General features: G+C 37.1%; 1 protein-coding gene across 12 annotated transcripts in view; it reads left to right on the top strand.

Annotated features, from left to right (window-relative positions):
* Positions 1-21,076, top strand: part of PSD3 (pleckstrin and Sec7 domain containing 3) — an 800,398-nt gene that overhangs the window by 278,137 nt on the left and 501,185 nt on the right. For all 12 annotated transcript variants that reach the window (XR_008421602.1, XM_053900975.1, XM_053900974.1 and 9 more), the window contains one exon: positions 7,470-7,578. Coding sequence is in view for 11 of the 12 variants with exons in the window: in XM_053900975.1 (XP_053756950.1) it covers positions 7,470-7,578 (109 nt within the window). In the remaining variant the exon portion in view is untranslated. The remainder of the gene's footprint in view (positions 1-7,469; positions 7,579-21,076) is intronic.

The following is a 21,076-nucleotide window of genomic DNA, read 5'->3' as shown; positions in this document are numbered from 1 at the left end:
GAAAGCTTTTAGTGTATTTAACTCCTGGGTAAAACATCCCTTTAAAAAATGTTTCTCTTCTCTGAAGTCTGAAAATGCTTTGAGTACTGCTTTACTTGCAAGCTTTAGCACAGATGTGCTCTATGAACCAGTGTCAGCATCTCTTGGGAACCACCCCAGATCTGATTAATCTACATTTTAACAAGATTCCCAGGTGATTCATATATATAAGAAAGGATGAAAAACATTGGTCTAGAGGAATGGTTTACAAAATACAGTCCCTGGAGCACCAGCACTAATATTACATGCAAAATTGTTGGAAAATACAAATTCTCAGGCCACACATCCCAGACGTACTAAAATACAAACTCTGGGTGAATCTCCAAGTACCTGTTTTAATAAATCATGTAGGTGATGCCAAGTCGTACTGAAGTTTGAGAGCCACTCTAGAGCAATGTGTTTCCAACAGTTTTGATCATGACTCATGGTGAGATACACATTTTACATCGTGATCTGATATACACACACCTGTGCATGTACACAAGTAATTTAGGAGTTATATAAAACAATGTTTAATCTTACTATGTGCTGTCATACTCTGGTATTTTCAATTTTATTCTCATATATATATGTGTGTGTACGTGTATAAACTTATATGAAAACCTGATCAAGCCACTAATGGGTCATGAGCCACACTTTAAAGAACCATGCTTTTGAGCAGGGTCTCTTCTTTTTTTGTTGTTATTTTCTTTTTTTAAAAATTATTTTATTTCATCATGATACGTACTCTTTAATCCCCATCACCTATTTTACCCACTCCTCCACCCCCTCCCCTCTGGTAGCATCAATTTATTCTCTATATTTAAGAGCTGCGCAAGGTCTTTTCTTCAGTGCCACGACCCCTTTTGACAATCTGGTAATGCTATGTACCTCTTGTCAAAATAATGCTTTTTAAGTACATACAGTAACATACATGGATCTACAGTAGAACCAGTTATATTGTTTAATACATATGTTTAATGATTTATGTTTAACAAAATATTAAACAAATTTGTGATATGGTAATGCATTTCTTTATTCATAATTAAATTTAGTGGTGGTTCTAGTAACTACTATCATTTCAAGGATGAGTATGAATTATATTTTTAAGATATCTGCAGTAACTGTTATATGATGTGAAAATGGCTGTGATTTCTACTGGTGCCAAAGTTACAGCTACTGATAATAATTCTATGGTTAGTTGCATATATTCATATTTGAAAAAAAAAAGCTAAATTTCAGTTTAAGGTAAGTGAAAATAAAGATGTAAGTGTTGTTGTTTTATTTTTTTACCATTTAACTTCAGACCTCCAGAATTCTATTGATATGGAACTGAGGCTTAGAAACCTTGCTCAAGAGAAATGTTCCTTAGAGAACAGTTTTCAGGCTTTAAATTGAAACTCTATGCCGAAACATTATCTTCCTATAATTTCTTAAAACTGGTGCTTTATTGATGGCATCTTTTCTAGCACCATAGTAATGGATTTTGCCTTTAGAATTTTCTTTTTTGTTGTTTTACTGAGACCTTGGGAAGTCACCTGGAAGCCCAAATCCAAGCTATTGATAATGTTCCTTCTCTAGTTTTTCCATATCTCAGTATATGCACGCATTTGCTCAGGTCAGATTCCTGGGAGTCCTTCCCTGAGTCATGGGTTCTGCATTCAGGATTTGAATCTGGATTCCACAATTTACTAGCTTTATAACCTTGGACAACTTACTTACCCACTCATTGCCTCTTTCTCTAACTATGAGACTTGGATGATAGTAGTGCCCATCTCCTACAGTTATCCTGAGTATTAAATGAGATATTAATGTATTGCATTAATGTAACCAAGTCCAAGGTGGTTCTGCTGGCCACACAGTAGACCAGAGAGTCAAGGGCAAGATGTTGGGGGATGTAAGCAATTTTGTTCAGAAAGCCAACAATCCAGTGGTGGACTAGGATTATTGTCCCAAAGAACCATCTCTCCAAGCATGAGATTTGAGTTTCTTCTATGTTAGGAAGAGGGGGAAGCAGTACAGAGTTGGAGTCTAAAGGTGACTGATGTTTGTAGACATCTGAGGAAGGTCATGTAACTTTTGTCCTTGGTCAGTTAATCTTTACATATAGGAATCTGGTCATGTCATTCTTATAAATCTTAAACATAGTATAGTCATTTTTGTACATACTTCCTTATTTCCTTGGGTGAGGTAGATTTTGGATGGAAAATAGTTTTTGCAAATCTTGCTATAACATGCCTGTGTGCAGGGCTAAGCAGAAGTTTCTAAGCTTATATGCCACAGTACTAAGGGAAATAGTAATAAGGAGTCAGAAAAGCTAAGTTTCTCCCTGCTGCATTAGACAATAATGTGCCTGGACCAAGTGGTTAGTAAATATTACTCATTGCAATTATCCCTGAAATCACCCTTTCTCTCATTTCTTAAATCCAATTTATCAGAAAATTCATGTAGATCCTTCCTACAAAGTATATTTCAAATTCATCTACTTCTGCCTATTTTCATTGCCATCATTCTACTCTAAGTTTCCATACTCTCTAACTTGGACTCTTAACTGGTATTTGCTTCCTCTTAACTCATTTCAATCCATTTACCCCATAACAATCATATGATCTTTTAAAAGTTTAAATGGATGATCTTTTTTAAAAAAAATTATATACTTTGAGAGAGAGAGAGAGAGAGAGAGAGAGCGAGCGAGCATGAACAGGGAGGGGCAGAGAGAGAGAGAGAGAAAGAAAGAATTCTAAGCAGGCTCCAAACTATCTGTGTGGAACCCAACACAGGTCTCGTACCCACGAACTGTGAGATCATGTCCTGAGCCCAACTCAAGAGTTGGACGCTTAACCAACTGAGCCACCCAGGCGCCCCTAAATGAATGATCTTTTAAATGGGTTAGTGAGTCACCATATATTTCAAACCCTTCCCTGGCTTCTCATCAGACCTTTCCTTGACCTACACATCATGTGTGTTTGGCTCCTGTCTCCTCTCCTTACTTTCTGCTGTGTTATTTTCTTGGTCAGTCTCTAAAGTTTCCCATTTACCCACTATTCTGTGGCCATGTTGGCTTTTCAATCATTTGAGTAGCCTAATCCTTTCCTGCTATAAGGCCTCCTGCTATATGACCCTCTCTCTGCTTAGATGGGGGAGTCTGTTCTTCCCTGGCTCTCATCCTTCTCATTTCTACAAGTATTAGTTACTCAGAGACCCTTCCTTAACCGCTCTACCACGGTACCTAGGGCATCACATTCCTCTTTTACCAGTCTGAAGCTCCCTAAACACATCAAAACATTGATATTTCCTCTCTGCTGGGGAAAAGGTTAATCAACGGCTTGTGAATATCAAGCACATAACTCCCAAGAGGAGTATACACCTTTACCAAAAAGATAAATTTTACACAGTTGAACATTAAGTGATTGTAGAGCTATTTTAAGAAATAAATTGTTTCCTCAAACTTGTACAAACTAGCTCTTTGATATTGGTAGGAAAGAACAAAGAGAGGCCTACCTGTTGAACTGGTCTGCAGTAGGGTGATGGAGTTAATCATAACCCCATCATGGGCCTTCTCACTACTGTCAATCATTTCTGCTCCAAGGAATATAATAGAAGTCATAAAATTTCCCTCTATGAAGTAGCTGTTTGGTTGCTGATAAAACTCTCTGTGCTTCTGTCTCCTACAGTGAACGGTTATGTTTGCTGCTCAGACATGAGAAAAGAAGATATCTCATAATTAGAGGGTAGAAACCAGGGAGGGCAGTATCTGGATTTTGGTTGATTTTTGGGTTCAGGGTAAAGTGGCAGAAGAATGGCTCCCTGATTGAACTAGGCTAGATTTCTCTGTGTTTTACAATTTCTATCTTGTTACTTATTTTAAATTAATACTAGGCCAGAGAAGGGAGGGAGGCATGCCTGAGTTTTGGCAGTTGCCTAAAGCAGCCAGGAGGAAGGCCATAGGAATTTAGAATCATGATGTGAACCCACTTTCACAGTCACCTTTGTAGCTTATCTTTCAAATAGGGGACTTTATGGAATTCCAGAGAACACTGGGACAGATGCTTAAATTTAGGAGAGTTAGTATAAATGGGATGAGTGGCACTTATACTCTGTGCCCCCTGTTTGGCTGAATGGTGTTTCTGATTACATAAAAAATAAGGTCTTTTTGGGGAAAGACTTCTTTATGTTAGCATATTTTAGTAGAACCCATACACAAATATTCCTGCTGTGTGCTATAGGTATTGATAATCATTTGGAACATGACACATCTAAAAATAAAATACAGTTTGCTAATTGCAGAAAAGTAACATAAGTTTAATTTAAAAAATTCTGCCAACCCACAGATAACATCATACTCAATGGTGAAAAGCTAAAAGCTTTTTCTCTCTAAGGCTAGGAACAAGACAAGGATGTTAACTCTTGGCCACTTTTATTCAACATAGTGCTGGAAGTCTTAGCTGCAGCAGTTAATCAAGAGAAAGAAATAAAAGGTATCCACATTGGTAAGGAAGAAATAAAACTGTTGCTATATGCAGATAACATTATATTATATATAGAAAAATTAAAACGTCCACTAAAAAACTATTAGAACTGATAAATGAATTTGGTAAAGTTGCAGAATACAAAATTAATATACAGAAACCTGTTGGATTTCTATATACTAATAATGAACTAGCAGAAAGAGAAATTAGGAAAACAGTCCCATTTACAACTGTATCAAAAAGAGTAAAATACCTAGGAATACATTTAACCAAGAAGGTGAAAGACCTGTACTCTGAAAACTGTAAGACACTGATGAAAGAACTTGAAGCTGACACAAATAAGTGGAAAGATATACTAGGTTTATGGACTGGAAGAATTAATGTTAAAATGTACATATTAATCCAAAACAGTCTACAGATTCAGTGCAATCCCTATCAAAATGACAGTAGTATTTTTCCCACAACTAGAACAAACAGTTGTAAAATTTATATGGAACTGTAAAGGACCCTGAATGGCCAACGTATTCTTGAGAAAGAAGCACAAAGTTGTAAGTATCACAATCTCACATTTCAAACTATACTGCAAAGCTATAGTACTCAAAACAATATGGTCCTGGCAACAAAAATAGACACATAGATCAATTGAACAGGACAGATAGCCAAGAAATAACCCCATACAGGGGCGCCTGGGTGGCTCATTCGGTTGAGCATCCAACTTTGGCTCAGGTCATGATCTCGCGGTGTGTGAGTTCGAGCCCTGCGTCGGGCTGTGTGCTGACAGCTCAGAGCCTGGAGCCTGCTTCAGATTCTGTGTCTCTCTCTCTCTGTACCCGTCCCCTGCTCATGCTCTGTCTCTCTCTGTCTCAAAAATAAATAAAACATTAAAAAAAATTAAAAAAAAAAAAGAAATAACCCCATACTTATATGGTCAATAACTATGACAAAGAAGGCAAGAATATACATTGGGAAAAGACAGTATCTTTAGTAAAGAGTTAGACAGCAGCATGTAAAAGAATGAAAGCGGACCACTTTCTTACACCATGCACCAAAAATAGACTCAAAATAGATTAAAGACCAAAATGTGGGATGCCTGGGTGGCTCAGTCAGTTGAGCATCTGACTCTTGATTTCAGCTCAGGTCATGATCCCAGGGTCATGGGATCAAGGCCTGTGTCAAAGCTCCATGCTCAGTGTGGAGTTCAAAATTCTCTCTCCCTGTGCCCTCTCCCTAGCTTGTACTCCTCTCTCTCTCTCTCTCTAAAATAAAAAAAAAATAATAAAAATAATAAGGACAAAATTCAAAAAACCTACTTGAATGTGAGAGGACATTTGCAAATGATATATCTGATAAGGCGTTAACATCCAAAATATATAAAGAACTCCTACAACTCAACTCCAAACAAAACCATAAATAATTGATTAAAAATTAGACAGAGGACCTGAATAGACATTTTTCCAAAGAAGACATACAGATGGCAAGAGACATGTGAAAAGATGGTCAACATCCCTAATCATCAGAGAAATGTAAATTAAAATCACAGTGAGATATCAGCTCACATAGAATGGCTAATGACTATTATCAAAAAGACAAGAAATAACAGTTGTTAGGATGTGGAGAAAAGGGAACCCTCATGCACTATTGGTGGGAATGTAAATTGGTACAGCTATGTGGAAAATAGTATGGAAATTCCTCAAAAAATTAAAAATAGAAGTATCATATGATCCAGTAATTCTACTTCTGGAAGAAAAAAAGAAAACATTAATTTGAAAAGATGTATGCACTCCTATGTGTATTGCAGTGTTTTTCTAATATCCAAGATACAGAAGCAACCCAAGTGCCCATCCACAGATGAATGAATTAATGTGATGTGGTATACATATATGTGTGTGTGTACATATACATATATATGTGTGTACACACATCTATACACACATGTGTGTGTGTATATATATATATATATATATATATATGTATGTATAAATGGAATAAAACTCAGCCATAAAAAAAGACTGAAAGCTTGCCTTTTATGATACTATGGATGGGCACCTAGAGGGTATTTTGCTAAGTGAAATAAGTCAGATGGAAAAAGACAATACCATGTGATTTCACTTATAAGTAGAATCTAAAGAAACAAAACCAGCGAACAAACAAAAACGTACCCAGAATAGAGATGAATGCAGAGAACATAAATGCAGAGAACAAACTGGTGGTTGCTAGGGGGTTGGAGGATGGGAGGATGGGCTAAATAGGTGAAAGGGATTAAGAGGTACAAACTTAATTATACAAACTTAAGGTACAAACTTAATTATAAAGTAAGTCATGGGGATGAATAGTATAGTATAGGGAATATAGTCAATCATATTGTAATAACTTTGTATGGTAGCAGATGGTAACTATAATTTTCGGGGTGAGAGTTTTGTATCACTCTGTTGTATACCTGAAACTAATATAATGTTGTATGTCAACTGTACTTCAATTTAAAAAAATAGGGGCACCTGGTTGGTTAAGTGTACAACTTTGGCTCCGGTCATGATCTCGGGGTTTGTGAGTTCAAGCCCTGTGTTGGGCTCTGTGTTGACAGCTCAGAGCTGGGAGCCTGTTTGGATTCTGTGTCTCCTTCTCTCTCTGCCCCTCCCCTGCCTGCACTCTGTCTCTCTCTCAAAAATAAATAAACATTAAAAAAATTTTTTAAACAAGTATTGTACCATAATTCTGCCCCCTCCATCAAGCCAAAGTTTTCATAAATTTCTTATTCCCCATAGATGTATGTTTATTTTTCTATACAATTGTAATCTTTCAGTGATCATTTTGTATTTTGATTTTTGTTGTATTATATTTTTTATGTTTCATTTTTAATGGCCATGTAGTATTCTGTCAAGAAGATATTTCATTATTGCTTAACCATTCTCTTGTGGTTGGTTTGTTTTATGATGTATTTTTTATGTTTTTAATGATAACTTTTTTTTTGTTTTAATTTTGCAGGCAGAGACATTTGTTTGGGTTAACAATGCATCGTCTCATTCCCAGAGTGTTGCCAAGGCCAAATATGAATTTTTATTTGGCATATCTAAAGAGAAACCTCCAGATACTAGTAAGTGTTTCCCTACCCTCTTCCTTTAGGTAACAGATGTGAAGTGCTACAGAGATTTCAGATGTTAAAAGCTGAGATTTCTTCAACCAAGAACTGATCTGAAATTACCCAGAACAAACTACAAGAATCACATCCTGCATTTTTAACTTTTATATCTTAGAAACATTGTTTTGATGAATAAAGTGAACAAATTTCAAAAAGGTAGGAAGGCAGTAATGAAGGTGGAGAAGTACTCAATCAGTACATGATAAAGAGGATATGAGTTGTCTTGGGAATTAGCTAAGAAAGGGATATTGCATTTGGTTAGGAGCCTGGGTGTGGAGCTAGACTTCCGAAGTTTGAATTCTGGCCTTATAACTTATGAGATGTATGACCTTGAGTAAGTTATCTAATCTGCTTGTGCCTCAGTGTTTTCATCTATAAAATGGGACTATACATGTTGTAAATAAGATAGTATACATGTCTCAGAATTCTTTTGGGGATTTTAAGTAAATTGGCGAATGTAAAGATCTCAGAGCCACGTTTGGCATGTAACGAGTGTTATAAAAGTGTTTGCTAATGTTATTGTTTATTGTAATCATCATCATCATCATACCATATTTGAAGTTGAGATTTAGAAGTACAGTCATGACTTTCCTCAATTCTATCACTGTCTGACACTGATTTTTGTTTTGGGTAGTCAAGGTATCTGACCTAATGTAGCTGTTGTTCAGTTGAAAAAATCAAATAATACCTGCTTTTTTGACTTACATGTTAGATAAGATTATGTAATGGACCCCGATAATATTTGGGGATAGCAAGAATGCAGTGTATATGCAACCATGTAATAATTTCTTTTACCTAATGGTGCATATTTATTAGATATAGCAATAGTTGAGGACTCTTGATGAAGAATAAAACAGCTAGGTTATTTTTAAAAAATCATTCTGCTTTTGGGGCGCCTGGGTGGCTCAGTCGGTTGAGCGTCCGACTTCAGCTCAGGTCACGATCTCACAGTCCGTGAGTTCGAGCCCCACGTCGGGCTCTGGGCTGATGGCTCAGAGCCTGGAGCCTGCTTCCGATTCTGTGTCTCCCTCTCTCTCTGCCCCTCCCCTGTTCATGCTCTGTCTCTCTCAGTCTCAAAAATAAATAAACGTTAAAAAAAAAATTAAAAAAAAAATCATTCTGCTTTAAAAAAAATTTTTTTAATGTTTATTTGTTTTTGAGAGACAGAGCATGAGCAGGGGAGGGACAGACACAGAATCTGAAGGAGGCTCCAGGCTCTGTGCTGACAGCTCATGGGACCAGAACTCATGAATTGTGAGATCATGACCTGAGTTGAAGTTGGATGCTTAACTGACTGAGCCACGCAGGTGCCCCAAAAATCATTCTGCTTTTATTATAGTGCCCCGATTTGTTATTTATCATTCAGCGTAAATACCTAACTATTCTGGGCTTGAGTTTTAGGGCACTTACTCATCTATTCTTTATTTCTCAGACAGGGTATACTGATTTACCCAAGACTATTTAAAACTCCTTGGCATAGCCTTTGCATGTCACATTGTGATTTTGTGCTGATTAGAGGTGTTTTTTTATTTTTCTTTCAGAAAAAGTATTTTTACTTTACTATGTAGAGATAGTATCAAATGTCTGCATAGTTCTCTGACTTGGTGGGTGAGTTTGGTTATTCCTTACTCCTAGGTTTTGAGTAGTATTCTCTGTATACCTGAGTCAAATCAAAATGACATTTTAAACCTGTTTTTATTTGCCTTGGTAAAAACAGTTAGTATTATTTGTGTCTGGTGTGATGTTATTCTGCAGATGTGAAAGTATGCATGTATTTATTGAGTAAATATGTTTAAATAACAGTTATGTGTAGTTATCTGTACTGGGCACTGTGAGGGTGCAAAAAAGTAAAGACATAGTTCTTTCCCTTTAGGAGCTTATTCTTTGGTCAGAGAGAAACATATCTGTAAGTGATTGGTGGGGGGGGGGGATGATCATTTTCAGCTGTGACTTCATGGAGAGTTAGAAGTTGAACTTTTTCATAAAGAATGACTAGTGTTCTGATTAGTAAGGTTTTAGGGGAGGGCATTTCAGATTGAGGGAATGGAATGAGCCAAAGGTATGGTGGCAGAAAATAAAAATTGTTTCATGGACAGGAAGGAGATTAGCCTGGTTGGTTTTAAATTTAGAAAGATAATCGTTTAAATGGGGGGCAAAATCATTTGGGCCTAAGGCAGGATAGAGTTTGCATTTTATCCAGGTGTGCAGAGAGGAAGTGGCAAATCAAGATGAATTGATCTGGAAATTGGAACAGAGAAGCAGAAGCTATCGGTTACAATAGGAGGGTTGTAAAATGCAAGTTTATATTGACTTGGAAAATATTCTTTTCATATCTTTACAAAGAAATTATAGCATATTTTTTTCATTTCAAAAACACTGTTGAAGTTTCTTTACATAGACTAGTCATTTGTCATCAAAACACTGCCCAAATTCAGACGACTGTAGAGTTAAGGTAGTAGAGAGAATAGGACAGTGTTTCTATTTGAATTTGATTGATAGACATATCTCTTCCCACAAAGGTTTTTTTTTTTTTCCATTAAAAAAGAAAAAAAGTAAATTAAATAAGTGACTTAACCTAGGTGCTCCAGAAGCAGCCTGCTGGAGAAATGGATGCATCCCCAGTAATACTCAGGAGGCATCACCTGACAGGTGGTACCCTAGTAATGACATAATCAGATCAGGTAAGGTCCCGTGGTTTGTGATCCTCTGTGAGGCCCAAGGAAAATGTCACTGCTACAGGGAGAGAAGGTTTAGACTTTGTCATTGAGCAGCAACTTAACATGAGTTGTTGGTAGGAGGTTCTAGGGGAAACAAGTCAAGATTATTTGCAAACTATAGCTTATTGCAGGGATTTTGAATCAGTGGCAAGGCTTAGAATGTTGGATGGGGTACAGGAGAACATGTGAATGGTGGAAGAATCTCTTGGCATGGAATTAAGATCTAGATTCTCATTATCTGTTTATCACTATAGTGAAAAGAAAGAAGTGACTGTTTCCTTAATTTCTGTGTTCCTTCTGCTTTCTGGGAGCTGCAGCTTTCAGGAGCTTCTCAAGGGCTAAAGCAGTAGTTGGTAGTTGTTGAGAGGCTCTGGCTATGTGTGATGTCAGTTGTGCTGTTACTTAATGAGGCTGTGAGCCACCAGAGATAGGTTGCCCGCTTCCATTCTAGTCAGCTATTAGAATATGTGTAGAGCTGCATTGAACTTCAAAGAGATAAAAAGAGATATCACAGGGGCTGCACTTGGGGCTAACCATAAGGCCTGTATTAATTAGCAGTTGAGTGACAGTGCCTTTCAGACTTTCTACTTCCCACACCTTTCCTCTTTAGGTTACTGCTTAGATGACCAGTATGGCTTTTCTAAACTAGTCAGATAAAGTACACTTTAACAGGAGAGTGGCTTCAATTTGGGAAAGTATGTTTTTTGAAGTGTTCATAAGACAGTATCAGATGGCCAACATTAGTTAGTCTCTGATTTGGTCAAAATCTGGGAGGGAAAAATGTTTGAGAAATTCTTTGAAGAAGATTAAGATTCTGTTCCTCAACTTTTAGGCAGAACAGGTGACTTATAGAAGTGCATGAGAAAGTAAAGGGGCCTGTGGGATGCCTTCTAAGAAGGGGAATCAACTTATATGACTCTTACAAATTGACAGAATCTCACTCCTGTGTTCTTTATGTTTTTTCACCCTGTATTCTTTATTGATTTGTAAACTTTTTAAGGTAAGTAGGTAAAGAAATGTGCTTCAGAAATACTAATGAACTTGCCCAAGGGTAGTTTAGATGCTTTAGAATGAGGTAGAGGTCAGGGAGGAGGTAAGGGGGCAGGGGATTTATACACTAATTTTCCAGAGCTCTGAGGGTGGGAAAAAGTCAACTCATGTGGAACTGAAATCCAAGCCTGCAGCACTGATGGGCTAGAGATTCAAGTGTATCTTCACATGCTATCTAGAAATTGACATAAAACTGGTGTTGGACATGTTGACCTTAAAAGTAAAAAAGCCAGTTATTTTACTAGCAAAATCAGTTTATTCAGCAATAGCAGAGGAATTGCAATTTGGGACATGCAAACTATGGCAAAACATAAGCAAGTTCCAAGATCAAAGGAAAGGAACATTATAGAGAAAAAGAGGAAAATGGGAGGGGCTGCTTTCAACAAAAGTTTGTTGGAGGAAAGCAAGAGTTTAGGGTGGTAACAGTTTCTCGTTGGGTGAGTTGTGGTATTATTGGCTGAGCTTATTGCTGGCCAAGTAGAAATTCTTCCTTTCTGCTGCTGGAATCATAAAGTAGGTTTCTTCCTGTAGCGAAAGCACAATACTGCTCTTCATGCTGGGGTCTGCAGTTGACCAGTGGTAGGGCACGAGAACTTCTCTTCTGGCCTGCCCACTCCATTTTAAATGAGGCTTTCTTCAGTTTTCAGTTTCACAGACTGGAGAAACTCCACAAATTATTGCTGGAGTATGCAAAACTACTCTGAGGGATTGTCTCACAGCTCAGGACAAAGAAAACCCCCATGTTAATAAATCAGTAATCCATAATATTGATCAACTCACAATAAAATGGCATAAATAGCAAAAAAGAAGGAGCTTCCATGGAAGGGGTGGGGGGGATCAACATTCACAACAAATAGGGAATCAAGACCCAAAGAACTAGAGACAGTAGAATATTCTGAAATTGTAAAATTGGCTTGTTTAAAAGATAAAAGAAGGAAAAGAAACCATTATGATGAAGGGAAAGTGTGAAGCAGGGACATGCATATTTGAGCAAGAAACAAATATAACTTACAGAAAATAAAAAATACAGATAGTGGAATAAAAACCCCCACAGTGCTTGGTTAAGTGTACATATTTAGGTTTACATTTGGTAGGGACTGATGAACTCTTTTTTGATCCTTGCTTATCATATGTTATCTGTAGAGAAGTGAAAAGAAGGGGGGAGGAAAGAGCTTCTGTAATTCCAAACAATATGTTCTAATTTTGGTAAAGTTTACTTCTGATTTTTTGTTTGTTTGTTTGTAAGTTCCATACCCAAGAGTACATAGATGTTTCTTCTTGTTTCTTCCTCGTTCACTGAATATATTACTCTGTAGCAGACATTGTTCTAGGTCTTGGGAATAGTAGTGAACAGAACTAAAATCCACATTTAACAAACCGTTTAACAGAAAGATTGTTCTGGGGTACCTGGGTAGATCAGTTGGTTAAGTGTCCGACTTTGGCTCAGATCATAGTCTCAAGGTTAGTGAATTTGAGCCCCATGCTGGGCTCTGGGCTGACAGCTCAGAGCATGGAGCTTGCTCTGGATTTTGTGACTCCCTCTCTCTCTGCCCCTTGCCTGCTCATGCTCTGTCTCTTTCTCTGTCAAAAATAAATAAACATTTAAAAAAAAAAGTAAGATTGTTCCTATTCAGATTCTCCTCTGGGTACATTAATGTTCATCTTTCACAACCTCTTCAGCATTGAATATTATCTCAAACAAAACACTGTACCAAATTTAATAGAGGAAAATGGACATAACTAGCTTTTACTCCTTCAGATGTAGGCATTTATTTTTTATTTTAAATAGGAAATTTAAGTTCTTATTACCAAAATGATATGTGTGTATAATCTGAAAAATATAACTTTTAACAAATTATACGTGGCCAAAAAACAAGAGTCATCTTCTTTGCCACTCTCCATTCTCTCCCTTAGGGGCACATTGTTAGTACTATTCTCTAAATCTTTCTCTCTCCAAACCGTGAACCTGACTCTTCTTCCTCTGAGTGAGGATCCCACAACATTCTCTCTCCCAGTTCTTCCCTGTGGTAGTGATTGCTATCTTGACTGATTATTGCTTTTTTCTCCTACCCTTTTTTTCCTTTCACTTTTTGGAAAAGCTTTTACTGTAGTTGCCTCATAGATAATATGCTAACATCTGTATTATAGTTTATTCATCCCCCCCCATACCAAAAGTTGTGTTTTTATTGTTTACTTGGTTACAGCTATGGTTTTTAAATATTAGTATTTGAAACTGTGTTTCGTAAGCCATGGATTCTAAATAGTCATCTCATGACATTCTTCTGTAAGATAAGAATGTGGTGCCTCTGCATCTCCCCTCCAGCTGTCCTTCTCCAGGCTGAGCCTCCATCTGTCTCACCTTTACTTTTATAAGACTTATGGCATTTACATTCTGTTCTGAAACTAGGACACAATCTTTTGTGTTTTTACTATAGGTTGACTCTAAAAATTTAAAATCCAGCACCAGCATTTACGGAATGTAGAGTCCAGGTAGTGTAGTTGGACCTGATGTAAAACGCAAGTAGATCCTGTGTCTGTAACGTGCTGTTCATGGTTGTACAGCTAACCAGAGCAGAGAGGAGAAAAAAGTGAGGGGAGGGGCCAGCAGGTTGTTATAATTTACTGATCAATTGTTATGTCTTCACTTTATCACTAGGTGTAACTGGATTATTATTATTATTTTTGAACATTGATAAAACCTTATTATCCAATGTAAAGAAGGTTTAAAAGGTAGGAGTTTCCAGTTTAGTTGTTCCAGTGTGCAAGGTATTAACAAGGACATAGATGTTCCCATCACTTCCCTTTGCCATCTGCAACCTGTTGGCATTCATCCAAGACATGTCCCCTCATGTTATCAAGATGGCTGCTGTAATGCCAGCCACAAATTCTCATACAAGTATGTCCAAAAGAAAATAAGCTTCTTCTCACCTCTCTCTCTCTTTTTCAACTTTAATTTAAATCCAAGTTAGTTAACATAAAGTGTAATAATGTTTTCAAGAATGTAATTTAGTGATACATCACTTACATATAACACCCAGTGCTCATCCCAACCAGTGTACTCCTAATCTTCCTTGCCTATTAATAGGATTATTTGTAACAAGCAATTCATTATCACCGTGAACACATCCTTCTTAGAACCTTCTGACAAACTTGTTCTAATTTTTGCTAAAAGTTTTCTATGCCTTTATACAGCTGTTCTCCTTAGATTTTTTTTTAATGTTTATTTATTTTTGAGAGAGACAGAGACAAAGCTTGAGCGGGGGAGGGGCAGAGAGAGAGGGAGACACAGAACCCAAAACAGGCTCCAGACTCTGAGCTGTCAGCACAGAGCCCGATGTGGGGCTCAAACTCACGGACCATGAAATCATGACCTGAGCCCAAGTCGGATGCTCAACCGACAGAGCCACCCAGGCGCCCCTGTTCTCCTTAGATTTTAAAAGAATTGTTTATATTGTATTCTTGATTAGATGTACTGCTTTTTGGATTGCATGTTTCATTCTTGGAATCCTTTTTTTTTTTTTTTTTGACTGGAGTCTGTCCTTTACCCTTTAGTAATACTTTTGGAGAGGTTCTGGGATTGGTAAAATTCCTAAAGCTTTGTATGTCAGAAAATGACTATTTTGTATTTATGCTTTGTTGCTTTTTTCCACAGAATTAAACTCTAGGTTCACGTTATTTCCTTTCAGAAGTCTGATGTTACTGCTTCCCTTTCTGTTGGATCCATTGGTGCCATGGCCACTCTGATGCTTGCTCCTTTTTGTCACCTGCTGTTTCTCTCTGGACACTTTCTCTCTGCCCTCTGACATGTCAGGAGGCATGAATCATTGTATTTTCTGCATGGTACTTGTTGAGCCTTTCCGGTCATATCTTTCTGTAGCTTTGGGACCATTTGTTCTATTATTTTTAAATTATTCCCTTTCCACTTTTTAAATGGTTTTTACTTTGAAATTCCTACTAGATGGCTGTTGGTTCACTTGGATTTGATTAATCATCAATGTCTCTTAATTTTTCTTTCCTATTTAAAAAATTAAAAAAAATTTTTTTAATGTTTATTTACTTTTGAGAGAGATACAGAGTATGATTGGGGGAGGAGCAGAGAAAGAGGAAGACACAGAATCTGAAGCAGGTTCCAGGCTCTGACCTGTCAGCACAGAGCCCGACGTGGGGCTTGAACTCATTGACCACAAGATCATGACCTGAGTTGAAGTTGGATGCTTAACCAACTGAGCCACCCAGGCACCCCTCTTCTATTTTAAAATATGTAATTAAAAGCTTTCTAATAAAAGATTCACTTTGATAATTATACTTATAATTTCAAAAGTTCTTTCCCATTCTCTGACACTCAGGTTTCCCTGCAATCTGTTCTTTTGTGTATGCATTATTATGTTGAATCTCTAAAGAATTAATTAGAGTTGTTTTTCCAAGATTACCTTCTGTTTCTGGAATTTCTACTTTATCCAGGGTTAGTTCTATTTTATTAAATCTTGGAACTTCTCTTGGAAGCCACTGTTTTTCCTCAAATGTCTGTTGGAGTTGTTTTTCCCCATTCATATGCACGAATGAAAGACTGAGTTCCCAAATATAGATAGCTAGAATTTCTCTGTATGTGTGGAGTGCATCCCCAGCAGGCCTCTTCCTTGAGGAGGAGGGAGGGCTGATAGAGAAGGGCTGAGAAGAATCTTGGTGAGCTGAGATTTATGGACTGGTATAGGGGTACGTGGGTGAGCTAGGTGCTTTTGATGTCAACAAGCTTCTAGGTAGGGAGAATGGTGGAAGAGGGGACAAAATGGGAAGCTGCTTTGTAGGTAATTCTTCAGTTAATCACAGTGACATCTGTTCTGCTTCCCATTCTGGGTGTGGACACCTGTCAACCCTGGACGTTTAGCTTCTCTGTGGTTTTACCATTAGGGTAACAAAAGCCTTCTGGATTAGTTCTTGGTTGTGATTTCTGCTTTATTTTCTCTATGATTATAACCCTATCCCTTTTAGTCTGACAAACTCATTAAAATCTCTGGCTTAATAATGTTCCTCTTTTTCTAAACATTGTTAACAAATTTGTTTTGAAATTTGTCATTTATTTTTAAGGTTTATTTATTTTTGAGAGAGAGAGAGCGAGAGGGTGTGTGAGTAAGTGGGGGAGGGGCAGAGAGAAAGAGGGAGAAAGAGAGAGTCTCAAGCAGGCTCCATGCTGTCAATACAGAGCCCAATGCAGGGCTTGAACCAACAAACTATGAGATCATGACCTGAGCTGAAACCGTGTTGGATGTTTAACTGACTGAGCGACCCAGGTGCCCCTTAAATTTGTCATTTTAATGGGACTTAGAAAAGGAGAGGAGGCAAACTTGTGTCCTTATCTATCATAGTAACCCAGAAATATGAATAACTCTTTTTTTCTCTAGTTTTATTGATATATACAATTGGCAGATAACATTGTATAGGTTTAAGGTATCCAATGTGATGACTTGATAAGTATGTATATTGTGAAGTGATTACCACATTAAGTTTAGTTAACACATCTATCACCTCACATAGTTTCTTTCTTTTTCTTTTCTTTCTTTCTTTCTTTCTTTCTTTCTTTCTTTCTTTCTTTCTTTCTTTCTTTCTTTCTTTCTTTCTTTCGTGAACACATTTAAGATATACTCTGTAAGCAGATTTCAAGTATGCAATACCATATTGTTAACTATAGTCACTAAGCTGTACGTTACATCCCACAACTTACTTAGTTTTTGATTGGAAGTCTTTGGCCTTTGACCAACATCTCCCCATTCCCTACCCCTTTGCCCCTGGTAACCACCAGTCTACTCTGTTCCTTTGTGTTGACTTTTTTAGATTCCACATAAAAGTGTGATCATGTGGTACTTGTCTCTGTCTGACTTGCCTCACTTAGCATAATGCTGTTAAGGTCCATCCATGTTGTTGCAAGTGGCAAATTTCCTTCCTTCTCATGACTGAAAAATATTCCATTGTATATACCACATTTTCTTTATCAGTTTATTTGTTGATGAACAGTTAAGTTCTTTCCATGTTTTGGCTACAGTGAATTCTGTAGTGAGCATGGGGGTGTAGATATCTTGAGATACTTATTTCATTTCCTTTGGATATATACTCAGAAGTGGTATTGATTTTTAAAAGCCTTATTGAGATGTAGCTTATAATGCCACATAATTAATCCATTTAAAGTATAAACTTCAGTGGTTTTCAGTATGTTCAGAGAGTTGAGTTGTGCATGTATCACCACAGTTAATTTAGAATATTTTGATCACCCTAAAAAGAAAAGACTATATGCCTTAGCAGTCACTCTGTATCCCCCTTCATACTTCAGTAGGCGATCACTGAATTATTTTTTGTCTCTGTGGATTTACTTATTCTAGACACTTCATGTAACTGAAATCATATAATATGTGGTCTTTTATGATTAGCTTTTTTTTCACTTATTGTATTGTTTTCATCCATGCTGTAGCCTCACTACTTCATTCCATAATAAATTGCAGAATATTTTATTATATGAAAAGGAACATTTTATTTATCTATTCATTTGATGTATATTTGGGTTGTTTCTACTTTGGGGCTATTATGAATAATGGTTTTATGAACATTTGGGTATAGGTTTTTGTATGGATGTATACTTTCATTTCTTTTGGGTATGTACCAGAAGCAGAATTGCTGGATCATATGGTGATTCTATGTTAAACCTTTTGAGGAACTTCTAAATTTTTTCCACAGTGGTTGCACCATTTTGTATTCCCATCAGCTGTGTACAAGGGTTCCAATTTCTCCACATTCTTGCCAACACTTGTTATTACCTTTTTATTATAACCATGCTAGTGGATGTGAGGTAGAATCTCATTGTGGTTTTGTTTTCAATTTCGTCAGTGACTAATGATGTTGATCATCTTTTCATGTGCTTAGTGGCTTATTTATATCTCCTTTGGGGAAATGTCTATTCAGATCCTTTGCCTAGTTTTTAATTGGTTTATCTTATTATGATTAGGTTTTAAGAGTTGTTTGTATATTCTGTATACAGGTCCCTTTTCAGAGATATTATTTGCAAATATTTTCTCCCATTGTGTGGGTTATCTTTACTTTCCTGATAGTATCATTTGCAGCGCAAAATTTTAAAGTTTTTATCAAGTCCAGTTTATCAATTCTTTTGTTGCTTGTGCTTTTGATATTTAAGAACCTTGTGCCTAATCCAAGGTCAAGAAGATGTATTGCTAATATTGTTTTTTAAGTTTTATAGTTCTGACTCTTAGATTTAGGTCTGTGATCCATTTTGAATTATTTTTTTGCTTATGGTGTGAGAATGAAGCTGAATAACTCTTAATGATAGAAGGTATTGGGTAAATGTAGAGCATCTTACTGATTTGTGTTGACACTGCCCCATATACATAGAATTCCTGGTGAGCAACATGCAAAGTAGCACTGCAGCCTAACCTTATTCATGTTCCTATCTAATCTTTGCATCTGGCTTTAGGACCCAGGAAAGCTAGGAGACATTGTTTTCAGAAAAATGTGGGTTGGTTTAGAAAACCACAATTATACAAAGTAACTGATGACAAATCTAATTCTAGGGTCTTCAGTTGTATTATTGTTCTTGTCTTCATCACAGATACAAGTTGGTTTATAATTTTATGCTTAGTCCTTTAGTAAATCCTCTATCTTTGGCACATTTTATTTAGTTTGCTCCTTCCTTTCCACTTTCCAGCTTCCTTCCTACCCATGATGAAAAGCAGAGAAATGATTTTACAGTATAATACACAACTATATATTAGACTGACTCACCATTCCTTGGTCCTTCTTAAGTTGGCAAGATGTCCAGATGTCCTATTATTTTAGCTATCTCACAGACTGTGCTTGATAGGCAGTAGTTTTTAATGGTCTGGGTTTTTTTTGTTTGTTTGTTTTTGTTTTTTTTTTAGTTTTATTTTTAATTTATTTTTATTTTAAATATAATTTATTGTCAAATTGGTTTCCATACAACATCCTGTGCTCATGCCAACAGGTGCCCTTCTCAATGCCCATCACCCACTTTCCCCTCTCCCCCACCCCCCCATCAACCCTCAGTTTGTTCTCAGTATTTTAGAGTCTCTCGTTGTTTGCCTCCCTCCCTCTCTGTAAATTTTTTTCCCCCTTCCCCTCCCCGATGGTTCTCTGTTAAGTTTCTCAGGATCCACATATGAGTGAAAACATGTGGTAACCGTCTTTCTCTGCCTGACTTATTTCACTTAGCATAACACTCTCCACTTCCATCCACGTTGCTACAAATGGCCAGATTTCATTCTTTCTCATTGTTAAGTAGTATTCCATTGTATACATAAACCACATCTTCTTTACCCATTCATCAGTTGATGGACGTTTAGACTCTTTCCATAATTTGGCTGTTGTTGAAAGTGGTGCTATAAACATTGGGGTACAAATGCCCCTATGCATCAGCACTCCTGTATCCCTTGGGTAAATTCCTAGCAGTGCTATTGCTGGGTCATAGGGTAGATCTATTTTTAATTTTTTGAGGAACCTCCACACTGTTTTCCAGAGCAGCTGCACCAGTTTGCATTCCCACCAACAGTGCAAGAGGGTTCTCGTTTTCCACATCCTCTCCAGCATCCATAGTCTCCTGATTTGTTCATTTTAGCCACTCTGACTGGTGTGAGGTGGTATCTCAGTGTGGTTTTGATTTGTATTTCCCTGATGAGGAGTGACATTGAGCATCTTTCCATGTGTCTATTGGCCATCTGGATGTCTTCTTTAGAATATTGTCCATTCATGTCTTCTGCCCATTTCTTCACTGGATTATTTGTTTCTCAGGTGCAGAGTTTGGTGAGTTCTTTATATATTTTGGATACTAGCCCTTTGTCTGATAGGTCATTTGCAAATATCTTTTCCCATTCCATCTGTTGCCTTTTAGTTTTGTTGATTTCTTTCCTTTGTAGTGCAGAAGCTTTTTATCTTGATGAGGTCCCAATAGTTCATTTTTGTTTTTAATTCCCTTGCCTTTGGAGACGTGTCAAGTAAGAAATTGCTGTGGCTGAGGTCATAGAGGTTTTTCCTGCTTTCTCCTCTAGGGTTTTGATGGTTTCCTGTTTCACATTCAGGTCCTTTATCCATTTTGAGTTTATTTTTTGTGAATGGTGTAAGAAGTGGTCTAGTTTCATTCTTCTGCATGTTGCTGTCCAGTTCTCCCAGCACCATTTATTAAAGAGACTGTCTTTTTTCCATTGGATACTCTTTCCTGCTTTGTGAAAGATTAATTGACCATACATTTGTGGGCCCAGTTCTGGGGTCTCAATTCTATTCCATTGGTCTATGTGTCTGTTTTTGTGCCAATACCATGCTGTCTTGATGATTACAGTTTTGTATAGAGGTTAAAGTCTGGGATTGTGATGCCTCCCACTTTGGTCTTCTTCTTCAATATTACTTTGGCTATTCGGGGTCTTTTGTGGTTCCTTACAAATTTTAGGATTACTTGTTCTAGCTTTCAGAAGAATGCTGGTGCAGTTTTGATTGGGATTGCATTGAATGTGTAGATTGCTTTCGGTAGTATTAACACTTTAACAATATTTATTCTTCCAATCCATGAGCATGCAATGTTTTTCCATTTCTTTGTATCTTCTTCAATTTCCTTCATAAGCTTTCTATAGTTTTCACATACAGGACTTTTACATCTTTGGTTAGATTTATTCCTAGGT

The sequence above is a fragment of the Panthera pardus genome, unplaced genomic scaffold, assembly GCF_024362965.1.
Source record: "Panthera pardus isolate Hobbes unplaced genomic scaffold, ASM2436296v1 HiC_scaffold_13, whole genome shotgun sequence".
NCBI classification, from domain to species: Eukaryota; Metazoa; Chordata; class Mammalia; order Carnivora; family Felidae; genus Panthera; species Panthera pardus.
The sequence above is the reverse complement of the archived record's forward strand: the minus strand, read 5'-3'. Positions and strand labels throughout refer to the sequence as shown.